Source organism: Muscardinus avellanarius, assembly GCF_963383645.1.
Source record: "Muscardinus avellanarius genome assembly, chromosome: 9".
NCBI lineage: Eukaryota > Metazoa > Chordata > Mammalia > Rodentia > Gliridae > Muscardinus > Muscardinus avellanarius.
In genome coordinates, this window is record NC_137795.1 from 83,394,056 (window position 1) to 83,413,201 (window position 19,146).

General features: G+C 36.5%; 1 protein-coding gene across 1 annotated transcript in view; it reads right to left on the reverse strand.

The window, feature by feature from the left end:
• SLC13A1 (solute carrier family 13 member 1) overlaps positions 1 to 19,146 on the reverse strand; it is a gene marked incomplete at both ends in the record, with an annotated part of 98,779 nt that overhangs the window by 14,501 nt on the left and 65,132 nt on the right. The window contains 3 exons of the mRNA XM_080701336.1: positions 408 to 509; positions 1,025 to 1,123; positions 5,188 to 5,307. Of these exons, the coding sequence (XP_080557462.1) occupies positions 408 to 509; positions 1,025 to 1,123; positions 5,188 to 5,307 (321 nt within the window). The remainder of the gene's footprint in view (positions 1 to 407; positions 510 to 1,024; positions 1,124 to 5,187; positions 5,308 to 19,146) is intronic.

Consider the following 19,146-nt stretch of genomic DNA (forward strand, 5'->3'; position numbering starts at 1 on the left):
TATTTTTTATATTGAAAAAAGCAGCACTCTTCCAAGTGCTACTATTATCTCCATTTTACAGATATAAAAATAGAGATTATCAAATTTCCCAAAGTAAGTGGAAGCCACGCATGAAACCCAAGCCCCGTGTTTTCAATTTTGTAAGTTTGGTAATAGTCTTGTCTAAAGGACCATGGCTTTTAGTTGCAGTAGAATATGGGTATTCTTTCTATAAGGTTAGTGAAATCTAACCTTAGATTTCACTCTTTGTAATTATTGTTTCCAGAAAATACTACAAATAAAAATAACTTTTCAAATGAACGGAAGAATAAAAACCTCATACAAACTTTCAGCGTTACAGGAATTGTGCAGGAGAAAAGATTAGTATAAAGCAGGAAGTTCTGACAAACGTAACATACAGCACTTACTCTGAAAAAAGTGCAGACCAACCAGAAACAAAACCAGGATCTCTGCTGAACCACAGCAGGGCCATTACAATGAAGAGGATCAAGGTCACAATTTCCTGATACCTGTGGGAAAATTCCAATGCTGTTATTTATTTTCTCCATCAAGGTATTTGTGAAATCTCTGAGCTATTACCAAAGGTGATCTTAGCAGAGCACTAAACACTGTAAGAACTGGATATGTCAGTAATTTGAAAGCATCAGGAGGTATAGAAAAGGACCATGATCCTTTGTGAGGTCTTGTAGCATCCTCTCATTCTACCTGAAAGTTTTTAGTTAGACAGTGGTATGTGTTTTGCCAATGTTTAGCAATTTGGGTTACTAACCAAGTGTTTTAATACCTTGTGGACAATTATGTGCTTATTTGCACATTATTTAAGTGCTTGTTTTTGAATGACTGCTTGAGCTCCTCCCTCCCTCCTCTTGTCCCTGTCCTCCTTCTCTTTCTCTACAACTGAACACTTGGTATTCCCCTTCTCTCTCCTCCTCCTTTTCCTCTTCATTCTCTCTCTCTCTCTCTCTCTCTCTCTCTCTCTCTCTCTCTCTCTCTCTCTCTTCCTCCTTTCTGCTCTGTATCTTACCTCATTGGGCCAAGTTTTTGGTATTCTTTTCTAATCACTTCAGCACAAGCTTTTTCTTTGATTGTTTTGGTTTTGCCACAATTGAACATCTCCTTTACACTAAAAAAAAAAAAAGTTCTGTTAAGCAAAGGATTCTTTTAACCACCACCCTCTTATATAGAAGACATTTTTTGTAAAAAATATATATAAATATATGTCTATATGTATATATACATATATATACATATATATACATATATATACATATACATATACATATATATATATATATAATCTTTGAAGAATATGAATCTCCCTGTTAAGACTAGAAATCTCTGTCCTCCAGCTATCCCTCCATTCTTTTCCTTGAATTTATTCTATCCTCTTCTCTGTTTTTGTCTGTTTGGCTAAATATTTTTCAATTCTTCATTTTTGTTGTATATTTCTATGACACCTCTCACCAATCTCTTTCTTTCCCAAGTCCTTTTGTACCACTGGAATGTTGTCATCTGCCACTCATGTCTAATTAACACTTTATTATATAGTTTATCACTATATTTAAAATATTTACTATACATCTTGGTTGCTGATTGTTGTACATGTGTAAGTTTTATGCCACTAGTCAGATAAATTATTGAAGGAGAGGGTTAGTGACAGTACCGTGGGTGTTGTTTTTGGCCCAGTATCTTCTAACACTGGCATACACAGTAAATACTTGACTTTGCAATTTGATACTTTAACAAATTTAGGAGAAAATTGATGTCAGTCATCTATTTTCACAGTGCTAAATCTGAGTTGTACACTAGGTCAGGGAAGTTACACATAGAGTCTAAACAAGGTCTCTTCTGAGATGTAAAACCAACTCTATTACAGTTTTTTTCCTGTAAGTTTCTGCACCCCTATGTCCTGCTAGCACCCAGTAGATAAGTTTCCAGTTTATTTCCAATAGTAACTGTCATTCTTTATTGCTGTTAGCAGCTTGCTTTACTGGTCACTGTTCCTGTGATATATTTTTTCTAACCTGAATTCCAGGGTTTTTATAGGGTACTGCTCTCAACATATATATATTTTTAAAATTTTTCCAGAAGCAGAAAAATATAAGGAAATGGGTAGATCATTAGGGATTATTTCTTTGAATGTTTTGAGTAGCTCAGTTTACATTATGTATAAGTCCAGAAAACAGAGACATTTTTGGTAAGATTTTTTGGTAAACATGTTTACTGATGAGATATTAAGTAGAAGGACTGCAGTGGTAAGAATCTAGTTATCACACAAAGACACGTTTTATTTTGTTTTGTTTTAATTTTATTTTATTTTATTTTATTTTATTTATTATTGCCATACTGGGGATTGAACCCAGAGGGATTCTACCTCTAAGCTACACCCTCAGCGCTATTTTTCATTCTTTATTTTGAAACAGGTTCTCACTAAGTTGTAGAGGGCCTCTCTAAGTTGGGGCTGGCCACAAACCTGTGATCCTCCTGTCTCAGCCTCCCAAGAATTGAGATTTCAAGTGTACACCACTACACCTGGCTCAAAGATACATTTTATGCTGTGTTCCATTTTTATTTTTTCCTATAACTATGCTATTCAACTTTGTTCAGAGTACAAATTTCTTTGAAGAAGCACAATTGCCTCAATTCTTAAGCCACTCATCAATACACTAATAATCACCCTCATACATCTATCCCAGCCACTGCACATGATTCAATACATATTATTGCTTTTATAATCAATGAGCGAGTGTTTCAATTGAATTGCTGGCTCATGATAATCTCCAAGTCTTAACCCTTGCTGCAACATCAACATGTCTTGCTCCTTGAGAATGATCTAGAGAAGTACAGATGATGTTGTTATTTATTTATTTATTTATTTATTTATTTATTTATTTATTTATTGCGGGTCTGGGATGGAACCCAGGGGCATTTGACCTCCGAGCTACACCCCCTGCCCTATTTTTTATTCTTTATTTTGAAACCAGGTCTCACTGAGTTGCAGAGGACCTCACTAAGTAGCTGAGGCTGTCCGCAAACCGTGATCCTCCAGGTCTCAGCCTCCCAAATGTTGGGATTACAAGCGTGTACCACCAAGCCCGACTCGTTTTTGTTGTTGTTGTTGTTGTTGTTGTTGTTGTTGTTGTTGTTGTTTGGCCAGGATGCTGCACTTGTATTTTGCCAGTTTGGTTGTAGACCATAAAGAGTTAAGTCAAAGCCAAAGTGGCTTTACTACAAATGAAGGTTAATGACTTCACTGAGGAACTGAGGAAGCAGATGACAATGCACCAACCTCTCTATTTATTTAAGTTTTATGACCCTGATCAATGGGCTGCTTTCCCCCAAGCTTGTTTGGGTCATTATAAATGGGTGAGTTAACTGTGTTAACAGCCAACACACTAATCAGAATATATGGTGGCCTGCCAGGGGAGGGGCTTACAATTTCTGTTTGTCAATCTAAAACCTCTGGAGGTGACCACCCTAGCAGACTGCAAAGACATTGAAGAATGAGTGGGAGCACAAAACTGTGCATCGTATACCCAACAAGGATGGCAAGTGGACTGTTCAAACATGCTGCCGATTAGAGTTTATGGACTTTTTGCCTCATGTATGCACATCACAGGATTTTTTTTCCCCTCAAGGGAACACATTTTAATATATTTGCCCTTTATCTTCTTAATTTCTCTTTTGTAAGTGATATATTGTCTTAAATTAATGATGATGCTTGCATATATTTTTTTATAAAGCCATTACATATAGCAATAAAGGAAGCAAAATAACTGTGGGCTCGTGACTGGATGCTTTCCTTGTTGACTTGGGATTCCTGTCTTCTGCTACTTGTACAACTGAAGAGGCCCCCAAAGGCTTGGATTTCCTGGGAGGGGCACTTAGTATGCAGCTAGTCTTTCCCTGCTAGGGCCCACCTGCTGAAGCCAGTGACATTCCACACATTTGCTTCAGCGGGGGGACTGTCACATGCTGCTCCCACAATCTGGATAGAATTTTTTTTAAATTATCAGTACTGTTTTCTCACAACTAACATAATTTGGCAGTTATGGAGAAAAATCAGGAAGAAGAATTGAGAGGGGAGAGTTATCAGTCTTTATGTTACTAGGCTTAGAAAACCTGGGAACAGGTAGGGAACTACACCTGACCATACTATTTGGCTTTTCAAAAGTATAAATAGCTGACTTCATCTTCACTGTCTTGGTGAATAATAAACTCTTTTATTCATAGGTCTTGAAATTATTTACATAAAACTCTATAAAAATGAATTTGAATTGCTTTATTTTATTTCAGGGAAAAAATCCTCGAGGTTTGCTATAGAAAAAAATGTCTTTTCTTTTTGGAATATTATTAAATGAGTTGAAAGTACAGGCTGTGTATTATTAGCTTTTGCTGAAGAGCCCCTCCTAATTCTCAGGGCTGGCTGTCATAGAAATCGCATGCCTCATTGGTGCTTATAAACCACTAGCTTGAGTTTTAGCCAAGTACTATACTGAAATTCTCTTTGAATACATACGTTTGGCATTTTAGTGGCATCGGGAATTCTTTAATAATCAGTGTTTCTTACCTTGGGTTGTGGTCAACTCAAACTCATACATGTTAGAATTATGTAGTGTTGGAAGGGATCTTACTGATCTCTGTAAATCCTAGGGTCTTACAGATAAAGATACTGAGAGTGAGAATGGGTCAGGACTTGCAAAGATCACTCAACCATTCGGGGAGAGGCCGACATGCTATTTCTGATCTCCCATTTCTTAACCAATAGAGACTATTAGAACATCTTTGTTTTACTTTGTATGCTCAAGGTGATTTCAGTTTTGGTGCCAACATAAGCAGAAAGTCCCGCATGTAACAGTTGAAAGTAACCTGACAACCCAAGGAAATCCCTACATTAAATCAAGTGGAGGGGGAAAAAAGCTCCTCGTAATGAGTTGCTTATATTCTCCTGGCTTGTTAATGTCTTATTGGCTTAGGAGTAATGGACACCTGGATGGACTTGCTGTGTACACACTCTTCCACACTCAACATTGCTTGAGGGGCATTCTAACTTATCCTTAGAATGTGTTTATCGGTATCCGTTTTATAAGAAAAAAATAGGCCTATCACATGTGCTCTAGATAAGGAGCTAAGAACTTGAAATCCAGACACCTTTATTCATCTTATTAACATGAAATGTTTACTTACTTGAATCCCAGGAAAAGCCACTGAAGCCAGATCCAGGACAAAAGTAGAAGAAGAATAGTAATCGGGAAAGAAAGCATAAACCATGATCCAAAGTTGATGCAACGGCAATTAGGGTAGCGTCTGTGTGAAAATACAGAAAAGTGTTCAGAGAGGTGGTGCAAGTGGAATCCATCCTGGCCATCATTGGGAAGCCACGGTCCATATCTCTCCTGTGCCACTGGCCTAGAAGAAAGTCCCGGTGTGAACTTACCATCAAGTAGAGTAGTTAGCTGGACTCCTTGTCTCTTTCTTGGTTCTGTCATTGTGTAATTATTGCTGCCTCCAGTGAAAGCAAGAGAGGGTGCGTTTTGATCTCTGTATTCTTAGTCAATTCCTAAGGAAGGCCCTGTGAAAGAATCTAGCAGTGTACCTGATTTTTATTAAATGCATGAGAAGTGGGTGTTCATGGTGAGGGTGCATTTCATCACTGCTACTCAAATCATCAGACTAGGAAGAAAGACAGACAGACAAGCAGGCTTGGGGCCAGGTGAAAACTAACAAAACTAAGTGTTGCCATTTCAGATAGGTAGTGGGCTTCCTGGACACCTATGCATGAACTCTGATCCAGCCCATAATTTCTCTCAGAGCTGACTTTTTGTTCCGTCTGCTCCAACTCACTGCTACCATCGTAGCAGCCACATTGGAACGTCTTCTTCTTAGATTTAGAGGATGCTTTAGGTTCAGTCAAATGGAACAACTCTGGACCAGATGAAAACAGGAAAAACGCCTATGTAAAGCATCAACAACTTCTTTGTCTTTTCTAGTTAATGTCAGCTTTAAAGCTCTCATGATAAACAGAGCAAGAGCAACAAAATATGGTCAGGCAGTTTCTTTGGTGACCTTACATTCACTATTTTAAAATGTTATCTGAAGACCAAGTAAATCTTCTATAGATATCTATTTTATAACTACTAAAAATTTGAGAAATGGTGGTTTTTTAATATTTTGGTCTTCAAGCAGTAACACAGATACAGATTTAGAAATATAAAAATATAGCCAGGCGTGGTGGTGCACGCTTGTAATCCCTGCGCTTGGGAGGCGGAGACAGGAGGATCACTCAGGTTTGAAGCCAGCCGCGCTGGCTTAAGAGAGCCTGTTTCCAAATAAAAAAGTACAAAAAATAGGTCTGGGAGTATAGCCCAGAGGTAGAAGGGTTTCCAGGAACCCCAGTACCACCAAAAAAAAAAGAGAAAGAAATATAAAAATATAATAAATATCATTAAATATTAATATTTTTGAAATCACAAAACATAGTGAACTTTATAGAAATATATATTTCAATTCTTGTTCTATTTAAATAATGTCTTGAGAGCTGGGCATGGTGGCACACACTTGTAATCCCAGCATTTGGGCGGCTGACACAGGAGGATCTGGTTTTGTGGCCAGCCTCAGCTACTTAGTGAGGCCTTCCACAACTAGTGAGACTCTGTTTCAAAATAAAGAGCAAAAATTGGGCTGGGATTGTAGCTCATAGGTAGAATTCCCTGGGTTCCATCCCCAGTACTTCAAAATAATAATAATAAATAATAATAATAATAATAATAATAATAATAATAATGTCTTGCATTTGTTACTCTAGAGAGTTCTTCTATTTAAGAGGGTTTCTAAGTCATATAAGAACTTTAAAAAATCATACAAGAGCTGGTTGCAGTGGTGTACACCTATAATCCTGACAACTGAGGAAGGAGGCTCACAGGATCAATGCCAGCAAAGTGTAGTGACATAGTGAGATCCTATATCAATAAATAAAGAATAAAATAGGATTGGAGATACAGCTCATAAGTAGAACTCCCCGAGTTTCAATCTCTAGCACTACAAAATAAAACAACAACAACAACAACAACAACAACAACAACAACAATAATAAATGCTTAAAACTCTAGATTTCTACTATTTTCTATAATTTTCATTGATTTTATAAAAAGTTACTACTCTCTCTGGACCCCTGAGTTATTACTATAACATGAGGATACTTTTTTATCTATCCTGAGGAGATTCAATGATTACTTATTTATGCAACTAGAAACTGGAAGTAATAATAAGAAATATTAGAAATACATAGAATTGGATAAATGTAAAGATACTTTATCATGTTCATGAGGCTCAGTTGAAAATTGCTTATTTTTGAAATGATGTATGTTGCTTTTAGTTGGAAAATAAATTATGGGAGGAAAGGTTTAAATTGATTCTCCATCAATTTTATTAAACTTGGATTATAAAATGACCTTTGTGATTCTATTCAGGTAAAGACACTTGGAAATGTTACATAGATGAGATTCAAAACAATGCCTCCAAGCCCAATTTAGTTTTCCACTGTCTGGAGTTCATACTTTGCAATCAGACTGCTTACTCTCCTGATCTGCTGGGTAGGGCTCTATGAAATATGTTTGACTAAGGAGGGGCTTTGCAGAAATTTGGACTGGAAGAATAGTTAGTTTAGATAAATAAAAACTTGTGATCTTTTCAGCAGAACATATACTAAAATTAGGAAGATACAAAGAATACTAGCATAGCCCCTGAGCATGGATGACACGCAGATTTATGAAACATTTCATATTTTCATTATGTTAAGTGAGAGTAGCCAGTCACAGAAAGTGAAGGGTCATATGTTTCCTTTAATATGCACAAACTAGAGAGTAATTGGGATAAAACAGGGGCTGCAAATAATGAAGAGAAAGGTCAAAGGGGAGGAGGAAAACTGAGGTTCATTAATGAAAATACTACCGCCGACTATGTGTATATGTGAATATACCAACATCAATCTCAGTACTCTTTGTTGGGGAGGGAGGGAATGGGGAGGTGGGGGGCAGGTGCTGTGTGCCTGTATGTCATTGTCAACATGACTTACAGTATGATGTGAGATTATAATGCACCAATAAAAACATATTAAAATAAAAATAAAATAAAAAAAATTAAAACTTGAAAAAACCAAACTGTTTTTTATTTGCTTTTGTTTTTCTTGAGGAGTAGGGCAGTATATGAACAACCACAAAGGAATTGTTGCCTTTGTTCACATGCCTAGAGTGAATATTTTGAATGACATTAATTTTTCTTTGATGTCCCTTCCCCAATTTTCTTTATGTCTTACATGTGAAGTGGCTGCTAACATCTGCCTAACAACTATCACTTTTTTCTATCATGAACTATCCAAGAATCTTAGTTTTAACAAAATTCTATTCACCCAAATTTATTTTGGATGTTCTCTCTCATGTAACCCAGAAGGAATATTAAAACTAGGGATTCAGACCTCGCTGGCTCAAGCAGCGGCCTTGCCTCATGGGAGGCCCCAATTCTGGTCTCGCTAGCCCCGACATTGGCCTAACCCCTCAGCTGGCTCCGATACCAGCTTTGGAGGCCCCAGCACTGGCCTTCCTCATGGCAGGCTCTGATGCTAGCCGATGGCCTCGGCATCGGCCTAACCCCTCGGCAGGCTCCAATCACTGGGGCCGTCAAGAGTGGGATCGGTATTTGCAACACGGCATGCACAGAAATCGCAGAAAATTAAAACCAGATGCTTCCCCTAATCAGCAATAACTAGGAGGAAAGGGGCAACAGGAAGTGGTCGAGCTAGAGAAAGGGCCCTATAGTGAAGCAATTAAGGTGACCAATCAGAGGGTATGGAATAGGGGAGGATGGAGCCTCTTTAAAAAGCAGGAGGTACATAAACATATGTATCAAAGTTAATCACCAAACAAGCATGGGATCGAGGAATGGGGAGGGAATGGGATGAGGACTGGATGAGAGCCAATTGGATGATGTGTGCTTGTATATCCTCTCAAGTCTTGTATTCCAATGTGATGTATGATTACAATGCACCAATAAAAATAAATTAAAAAAAAACAGGGAGTCTTTCAACTCTTAGGGGAACAATAGTAAATGAGATAGATGTAGTCCAGGATCTACTAAGATAGGGCACACAGGCAACAACCAGGTGTAGTGAGGAGGGAATGATATTTAAGATGGGATCTAAATAGCCAAAAGGAAAAAAAATATAACAAGTATATTATATTGGCAATAATGTAGAGAAAAGGAATCCTTTTGCACTATTGGTAGGCATGTAAATTAGCACATCCCTTATGGGAAACAATGTAAAGGTTTCTAAAAATTAAAGAAAATAAAAATTTCATATGTTCCATCAATCCTACTTCTGAATATATACCCAAAGAAAATGAGACCCAGAAACAAGTCCACACACTTTCAGCCAATTGATTTTTGACAGAGGGGCCAAAAACATATACTGGAAAAAAAAACCTCTTCAACAAATGGTGTTGGCAAAACTGGCTAACCATATGCAGAAAATTGGAAATTAATCCCACTTTCTCACCCTGTACAAAAGTCAACTCAAGATGGATCAAAGACTTGGAAATCAAACCAGAGACCTTGAAGCTCCTTGAAGAGGGCATAGGTCCAATACTGCAACACATAGGCCCAGATAAACACTTTCTCAACAAGACCCCAAAGGCACAACAAATTAAAAATCAATACATGGGATTGCATGAAACTGAAGAGCTTCTGTTCAGCAAAGGGAACTATCAAGAACCTCAATCGAGAGCCAACAGAATGGGAGATTTATGCCACCTACCCTTCCAATAGAGGACTAATATCTAGAATATACAGAGAACTCAAGAAACTCAACACTAAGAAAACAAAGCATCCAATAACAAAATGGGCAAATGAACTAAATAAACACTTCACAAAAGAAGAAATTCAAATGGCCAATAAATGCATGAAAAAATGCTCAACATACATCACTGGCAATCAGAGAGATGCAAATCAAAACTACACTGAGATTCCACCTAATGCCAACTAGAATGGCAAACATTCAAAACACAAACAATAACAGATGCTGGTGAGGATGTGAAGTGTGAACTCTAAGACATTGTTGGTGGGATTGCAAATTAGTGCAATCACTTTGGAAAACAGTATGGATAATCCTCAGAAGAATGGGAACAAACCTACCATTTGATCCAGCAATACCACTTCTGGGTATCTACCCAAAAGAAAAGAAACCAAACTACCAAACTAATGCATGCGTATCTATGTTCATAGCTGCACAATTCACCATAGCCAAACTATGGGACCAGCCAAGATGTCCATCAACAGATGAATGCATTACAAAACTGTGGGATATGTAAACAATGGAATTTTACTCAGCCATAAAAAAAAACTCAACTACATCATTTTCAGGGAAATGGATGGAACTGGAGGACATTATGCTAAGTGAGATTAGTCAGTCCCCCAAAATAAGAAATTAGATGCTTTCCCTAATATGTGAGAGTTAGGGAGAAATGGGTCATAGGAGGAACTCTAGATGAAAAAGGAAATCCTTCCAGTGGGACTACAGATAATGGAGGGGAAATATCAGCAAAGTTTGAATGGAAAGATAGGAGAGGAGGAAGGCTGAACTTGATTAATGAGAGCCTACATCCGAATATGTGCAAAATTATTAATATGGCATGGTTACCCTGGACAACCATTGGTGGGAGGGGGGAAGGGAAAATGGGGGCAGGGGGAGAGGGCACCAAGTATAGTTTAAATGTATACCCTTTATGTTCAATAAAAATTTGTTTAAAAAAAAGAAAGAAAAAGGAAATCCTATAGAGGAGCAAACAAGGCACCCTAAAGGAAGAGAAAGGAGGGGGGAAGAGGAAAATCTCTAAAACACACAATGTACTTAAACATATCGAAGTCAATCACTAAGTCGAGCAAGGGAGGGAGGGACAGGGAGGGAATGGGGTGGCAATTGGATAGGGGTTAAATCAGCGATGTGTACATGTCTGTACACACAAGTTTTTTACCCCAATATGATGTATGAATATAATGCACCAATAAAAAATTTTAAAAAAGAAAATGAAATCAGTATTTTAAAATGATATGTGCATTGCCATGTTTATTGCAACATGGAAACAACCCAAATGCCCATCGGCTGAGGAATCGATCAAGACAATGTGGTATATATACTCAGACAGTGAAATAGTATTCAATTACAAAAAGTGAATGAAGTACACTCATTTGTGACAACACAAAAGGAACTGGGAAACATTGTGCTAAGTGAATAAGCCAGGCATATAAAAACAAACATCATATAATTTCGCTCATAGGTGGAAACTAAAATAATTGATTTCACTGAAGTTGAGAGCAAAAGTGGTTACCAGAGGCTGGGTCAGTTGTGGGAGGTAGGAAGTGATGTGTTGAGCAGGGGATACAAAACTACAGTTAGACTGGAAAAACGAATTCTGGAATTATCTTAAAATAGGACTACTATAGTTAGTGATATATACTATATATTTTAAAAACACAAAAGTGTTGAATGTTTTACTGCAAATAACTATTTGAGGAAGTAGAGATGTTCACCCTTACTTGAGCATTACACAATGAATACGTGCTTCTCCTTTTTTTTTTTTTTTTTTTTTTTTTTACTGGGCATTGAACCCAAGGGCATTCTACCTCTTAGCTATACTCCCAGCCCTTTTTGTGTTTATTTTAAAACAGGGTCTCACTAAGTTGCAGAGGCTGTCCCTGAAACTATGATCCTCCTGTCTCAGCCTTCCAAGTACTGGGATTATAAGCGTGCGCTACTGCTCTATATACATGTTTGAAACATGCCCCGAGTACCCAATAAAAATGTACAAATTGTATTTGTCAACTGAAAGTTGTCTTTGTTAGTTGTGAAAATGTAGAGAAGGAAGCAATTTTCAGACATATTTGGGGTAAAATGTGAGACATGTGGAAACTATGTCATTTATTGAAATTATGAGATCTGGGGGTATTAGTTGGCAGGGGTATAGGGAACCAATGATGGCAGGTCAAGAATGCTCCTGTGGTTGTGTTAACTTGAGACACCCCTTAGTTTACAAGTGGCCATATTGAATAGGCAGTTAGGCAAGTGAGTAGAATGTCAGGAAAGGGCAAGGACAGACATTAGTGATTGCCAGTGCATAGGTGGTGTTGTAAGCCATGAAAACGGGTGTGATCATTCAGGGAGTAAGTGGAGAATTTGATATAAAGAGGGCCTGGCAATGTGCTGGGGTGCGCTCTTAAGTTTTAGAGGTCAGATGGAGGTGTAGGAATTTGCAGGTAGGTGAGCTAAGCACATTTAAATCTAAGGAAGACCTTATGAGGACAACATTACACTTTCATTTTAAACAGGAAGAAACTGAGTCTCCAGGGATGAAGTGAATTGCTCAAGGTCATGGATTATGCCATGAAGCTGAAACTTTCAACCTGGGAGAAGTTTCAGTTTAAATCACAGCCTCTTTTCATTTAAAGGACTCTTTCCTCTACTCCAGCTCCCAGCCGAAAACAGGAAATTTCATATATATTATGAAATATCCATAAGCTAAGAGACAACCTTTAGGTTTTCAGGATATTTTAAAACAACTGACGAAAGGATCGTACCATAGCTTAAAGCACACTTTTATCTAACGTGTATGTGGGCTTAAATGTTGACACCTGGGCAGATAACATCATGATAGCAATTCTTTCAATCAATGACAAAAAGACAAATAGCCTTAATACCAACGAGGTACACAGAAACGGCTGGAAAAGAATGGATGTAGTCATGGAAATTTACAACCTCATAATGGATTTTGGCCATTAAGAGTCATAATAAGCCAGTGTTCAGCCTGATTATAGTACTTTTGATTAATGACTGTTTTGATGATTGCTGAGACAAAGCCACTTTTCAGTTTTGAATTTGTGTACTTTCAGAGGTCTCTTTTCAAAAATATTAACCACTTGTTATTTATAAGCCAAGCTTAGGTTTCTAACAATGGCAAAAGTAGAAGCAGCAGCAATAACACTGTTCAGATGTTACTGTGGGCCAGGCTCTTGGCTTCAGCTCTTGACTCCTGTGTACCACTCCTTTTAACCCTTACAATGAGGGGTTCTAGAATTGCCCCCCATTTTATAGATGAAGAAAATTATGTTCACAATATTTAATTTATTTTATTTCAGGTCTGAAATCTGAGGCAAGGTCTGTGGACAAACTGCAATGTCTAAATGCCTTCTATAATGGTGGTCAAAAAAATAATTTATGGGAAATATATATTCATCATGTGCGAAAGAAAAATCATGGTAGCATTTCAGTTAGGGTACCTCTATTTCTAGTTAATTTATTTGCTCAGCAAAGAGGAGAGGGAAAGCAGATGTTTTTGAATTTAGGGCAAATATAAACACATTTCTTTTACCATTCTTGGTTTGAGAACCTATAAGACAAGAGTTCTCCCACTTGCCTATGGCTCTACTTTCCAGTTTGAGTTACTCATAGCCAACCATGATCTGAAAATATTATTTGCCTTGACTCTTTCAAAAAATAAACCGCATTCTTCTAACTTTATGATATATTTATCCTATTTTATTATTACTGTTATTAATCTCTTTTAGTGCCTAATTTAACTTTATTATAAGTAAAAATAGAAGAACGTTATTTGTATGATTTGGTACTATGCACTGTTTTAGAAATCCATGGGGTCTTGGAACATATCCCAAGTGGATAAAATAGACTAGTGCTATTTAGCACTCAATTGGTAACAGTGACTGTGATTATCATGGATAATACAACTTTTTTCCAAGTTGCATTCTATACCCATGATTCCACAGCAGATACATATAAATTGAATACTTTGATAATCAGCAAGTTATAAAATTTTACTTGTGATAATCTCCCATCCTTTATCCAGTAAACCTTTATTTGTGTGCCTTTCACTAATAGCTGCTGTATTTATTAGAGAATATTGACACATCAAAACTATTCTACTATGAAAGTAGTAATTGTCCCTAATATATTTCCCTTCATAAATTCATTTTGATAGAAAAAAGTTATTTAGTTGCTTGGATAATTCCCAAGAACAGTTACATTTCATGCAATGAATGCATGTCTTGATACTGTTCTTCTCAACCAGTGTTCATTGATTGCCTACTTGCACTCTTTATTGGCTAAAAGAAGACAATGATTCATTCAGCCTTTATCAGCTTGCTGTTCTCAAGGGTGGTGGTTGTGCTATGTGAGGATAAGATGAATTTATAGAAGTGTAACAGAGGTTATGATAAGAAGAGATGGGAATGATGTTAAATAGTAACTGCACAGACATTCAAGCTGTAGTAGTCACACAGTAGAGAAACATAATGATAGAATAGGTTGGTCTTTCTAGAACTAGAGCAAGAAGCGATGAGCTAATTACAGGGTAGCACTTGATACACATAATGGTAGGAAAGGAGGGAAATAGAGAGTTAATGCATGAGTATGTCAGTGGAGCAGAAGAGAATAAGACTGAGCACATAGCGCTTTCCTAATTAAAAAAAAATAAAATCCTAAGAGTCTTTAAGATTGCAATAGAACTTCAGATAAATGAAGAGAGAGACCAGTAGAATAGTGGAAAGTCATAGTGGGGTTGGAAGGTTGGGAGAGGCAAAAGGAGAATTGAGGAGAAAATTCAAATAATGTTATGTCCATTTATAAAGGTCTCACTACCAATCTCACTAACAGGTATGGGAGGGAGAGGGGGGAATGGGAAGGGTGTGGAGGGAATACAGCAGGTGATATATGCATGGATTTGTAACACTTTGAATCTCACTATAAGGTATGGTTATAATACATTAATAAAAGTATATTTCTTTAAAATTGCAAAAGAGTTGTTGGAACAGATTATTTCCAGAATGTCCCATTCCAAAGGATTTTTTTCCAGGCTAATCACAAGAATTTAGGCGCCATAGGTACTAGATTCTAAGATTAAGAATTAAGATTAAGAAGACTGGGCATAGTGGCACACGCTTGTAATCCCAGAATTTGGAAGGCTGAGATAGGAGGATCCAGGTTAGAGGTCAGCCTCAACAGCTTAGTGAGGCTCTCGGCAACTTAGTGAAACCCTGTTTCCAAATAAAATATAAAAAATAGGTCTGGGGGTATAGCCCAGAGGTAGAAGGCCTCTGGATTATATCCCTAGTACCACAAATGCACACAAAAAGATTGACTATAGATAATAAAAATGTAGTATATATCACAAAAAAGAAAACAAAAAGAGTATTTTAATGTTTTCAAAAAAGAAATAATAAACATTTGAAGAGATATTTACCCTCATTTGAACATTACACTAATGTAGAAAGGTCTACATCACATGGTACTCCATAAATGTGCACAGTTTTTACATATCAATTAAAAAACAATAAAAGAGACATATTTTGTAATTGAGAAAGGTAATTAGCTATGGTTTGTTAGTGTTACTCTGAAATGCCACTATGTAAGGCACATATCATTCATGATGAGAATGACAATAAGGCAATGATTTAGTTGAACTAGCCACAAATACAGATTTGCAAATTTTTCCAAATAATATTTATACAAAGAGGCTTATATTTTATATGTATAAAATACAACAAGAAGATGTACATATAATAATTCCTTATTGCTGGCAGGAAACTTGCTTTTTAAGAAAATTTTGCCAGCACAGATAAATCCCTGGATGACTAGTAACCACCATTTAACTTCTTCATATGTAAAATCAGGGCAATGTATTTGATTTGAAATTTGTCTTCTCCTGTTTTATTCCCTCTTGTTATCATGAAGAAGGAAATGTTCTTTATCAAAGCTTACATTTCCATTTTCATTCTTGTTTCTAATTCCATGAAATTCCCACCTGACTATTTTTTTTAAGACCTGCAGACAGGTTCAATATACAAGACCCAAAAGAACTTTTCTATGACACATCATACTCAAAATGACTAAGAGAGGCCAAGAAGAGAATCTTGAAAACTTCCAGAGAAAAAGGCAAGGTCACACTCAAATCAATAAAAATTAATCCATATTTTTCAACCCAAACTCTAAAAGAAGGAGGGCTTGTAATGATGTATTCCCAGTCCTAAAAGAAAACAATTTCCAATCAAGACTGTGTTATCCAGCAATGCTACCTTTGAAGATAGAGAAATAAAAACTTTTCATGATAAGAATTTCATGAAAGAATTCATGACTAATACAGGTCATTAAGATATTTCCAAGTTGGGCATGGTGGTGCACGATTGTAATCCCAGTACTTGGGAGGCTGAGACAAGAGGATCGCAGGTTCACAGCCACCCTCGGCTACTTAGTGAGGCCCTCTGCAACTTAGCAAAACCCTTTTTAAAAATAAAGAATAATAATTAGAACTGGTGGGTATTACTTGGAGTAGAATGCCCCTGGGTTCAATCCCCAGTACTGAAAAAAAAAATTTCCACCAGAATCTTATCAATTCTCTCTCTCTCTCTCTCTCTCTCTCTCTCTCTCTCTCTCTCTCTCTCTCTCTCTCTCTCTCTCTCTCTCTCTTTTCTCACTCTCTCATTTTTTCCTCCTAAACATAAAACCAAACTGACATTTCAGGCTTGTTCTTAAAGAACATTGTCTCAGGTAGTCATACCCTGCTTGTTCTTTTCTTGTTTTCTTCCTCTCTCTACTACATACTCACTTATTAGTCCTGTTCAGTTTTAATAGTACTTCACTCCCTGCTGACTTACTGAGCCTTCCCTCTTTGAGGAGTATACCATAAAGAACCAAAGACCTTTTTCATCCTTCATGATACATGACTCTCTTCTATCACATTCTATACCTAACTTGTCTTCCATTTTGAAATGTTTTTTTTTTTTTTTCTTGGTTTTCGGAATGTCACCTAATCCTGTTGTTCCTTCTATCATCATTAACTTTTCTCTTCTTTTTTTTTCTTTTCAGCATTTCTTAAGAGTCTGACTTTTTTTTTTTTTAATGTTTTGCCTCTTGGTAACCATTCCCACATAGTGATTTAGTGTTTTCTGTTATAGATATACCACTTGAAAAGATTTGTAACTAACTCAAATAATACATTTGCAAATACTTGATAAAAGTCTTCTTGTGGATAGGCCATGTTGGTGTGTCCAAATTAAATGCATTACTCTCCAGAGAATCCACCCCATCTGCATGTCTTTTCTATAAGTTCATGGCATTACTGTTCTAGACAACCATCAGGATAAATATCTTCAGAGCTGCCTGACTCCCTCCTTGCTCTGAAACCCTCACCCTTACTTCCTAATGACCTTGTGACTGTGCAGTGTCTTTAGTTTAAATCTTCCTGTCACCACACCTGCCATCATTTGTCAGCACATTGGTAATAGACTCTTAATTAGTTTCCTGTCTCCAGCCTCTTAGGATTCCAATCAATCTGTGTACTGGTACTCTAAACTGTAGAAGACAGGGACAAACTGTTCCATTCCTTTCCTATAAAAACAGTCACATACTTTTTGTACTTTTAATTTTGAATTATTTGCACTCATTTTCTTCATCAACATGGTGTTTTTCTCTTTTAAGGTTATGTGAACAGATTTTCTCTAGTGATCACGGGTGTTGTATACAGTGGACCCCTTTCTTAGGGTACATCTGCATCTATGTTTCTGGGGGAGACGGAAACTTTTAAAGGAGTTTGGGGGGTCTGGCTTACCTCTTCTTGGTCTTTAAACCACTAATCTGAACCTCACCTTTCTCAATTCTAGTAATGATAACAGCAACCAACATTTATTGAGTGCAGAACATAGTATGTTCTAACACTGTTCTAGGTGCTAGTTAGTTATGTAAAACTCAAAACACTAGTTATTTTATATTAAAGCCCTCCAAGAGCTAGATCAAATTATTTTCCCATATTTTGGGAAAGGCAATAAGTTTAGAGGGCTTAAGTAATTTGTACAAGGATACCTAGTTGGTAAATAAAAAAGATGAAATTTGAACTCAGTTTAATCCTACATTCTATGCTTTTAATCACTATTATATGTTTCTTCTACAGCAAGGAAATATATGTGTACACTATGATGTATATATGTAAAACTCCAAAATGCCCAAATATTGCTTTTAAAATTTCAGTGATTTTTATTTACATATGTTATATCCATACAACCCAATGGCATCTTCTTCCCGGCAGGTTTTTACTTTTTGCATTATCCAATAGAACTAGAAACAGTGCACTACATATTGCCAGTCTCCAAAAAATTGTTTATTGACTAAGTCAATGATTGAACTTTTTCTAAATAAATGTCATATTTCTCAGAATTTGTAGGTTTTTGTCTGATGTATGTAAAAAGGAAAAAAGGGATTTATCCATGATCACATGAAGACATTATTAATAAAGGCTATCTATTATCCATCTATCTACTTATCTATTATCTACTTATCCAACAAATGAACATATGAATGAATAGATAGATAGACAAGATTTACAAATATGTTATCCAATGTCTTTTTTCAAAAGTATTTTTGTAAAATGGCACATTTCTTTAACTGTCAGTGGTAGGAAGCCATTGACACACAGGTTTCATGTAGCCTTTGGAGCTGGAAAAGATCCAAAATGAAATTGTATAAAAATGCTTCATTGGCATTGCTCAAAAATAGCAAGCAATGTCAAGAAGAAAAGGTGGCATTATCATAGTAGATTTGTGAGTAAAGGTCAATGTGAGCAAAGACTATAACACTTTGGGCAGTTTTAAATGTCTGCATCATTTCCTATGAAATTGAATGTATACTGTTCCACTGTTGCTCTGGAACATCATTGCATTTTTAAGCTAATCATTTTATAAAAATTTTATTATGTATTTAATTTTTAAATAACATTTATTACATATTTTACATATGGCTATTTGCCCTTCTAATTAGTATTTGCTATCAAAAAATTTTTTTTAGTTCTTCTAATTCACTGAGTTTTTTCCCAAATATTATTTACATATAATTCCTAGACAACTTTTGAAGGAAAAAAAAAGACTTTAAACTTTAAAATATACTATAAGTATTTTTTTTATTTATTATTATTTTTTATTTTTTGTTTGTACTGGGGTTCCTGGAAGCCTTTCTATCACCAGGCGACACTCCCAGACCTATTTTATTTGGAAACAGGGTCTCTTAACCCAGCGTGGCTGGCTTTCTCTCTATCTCGCAAG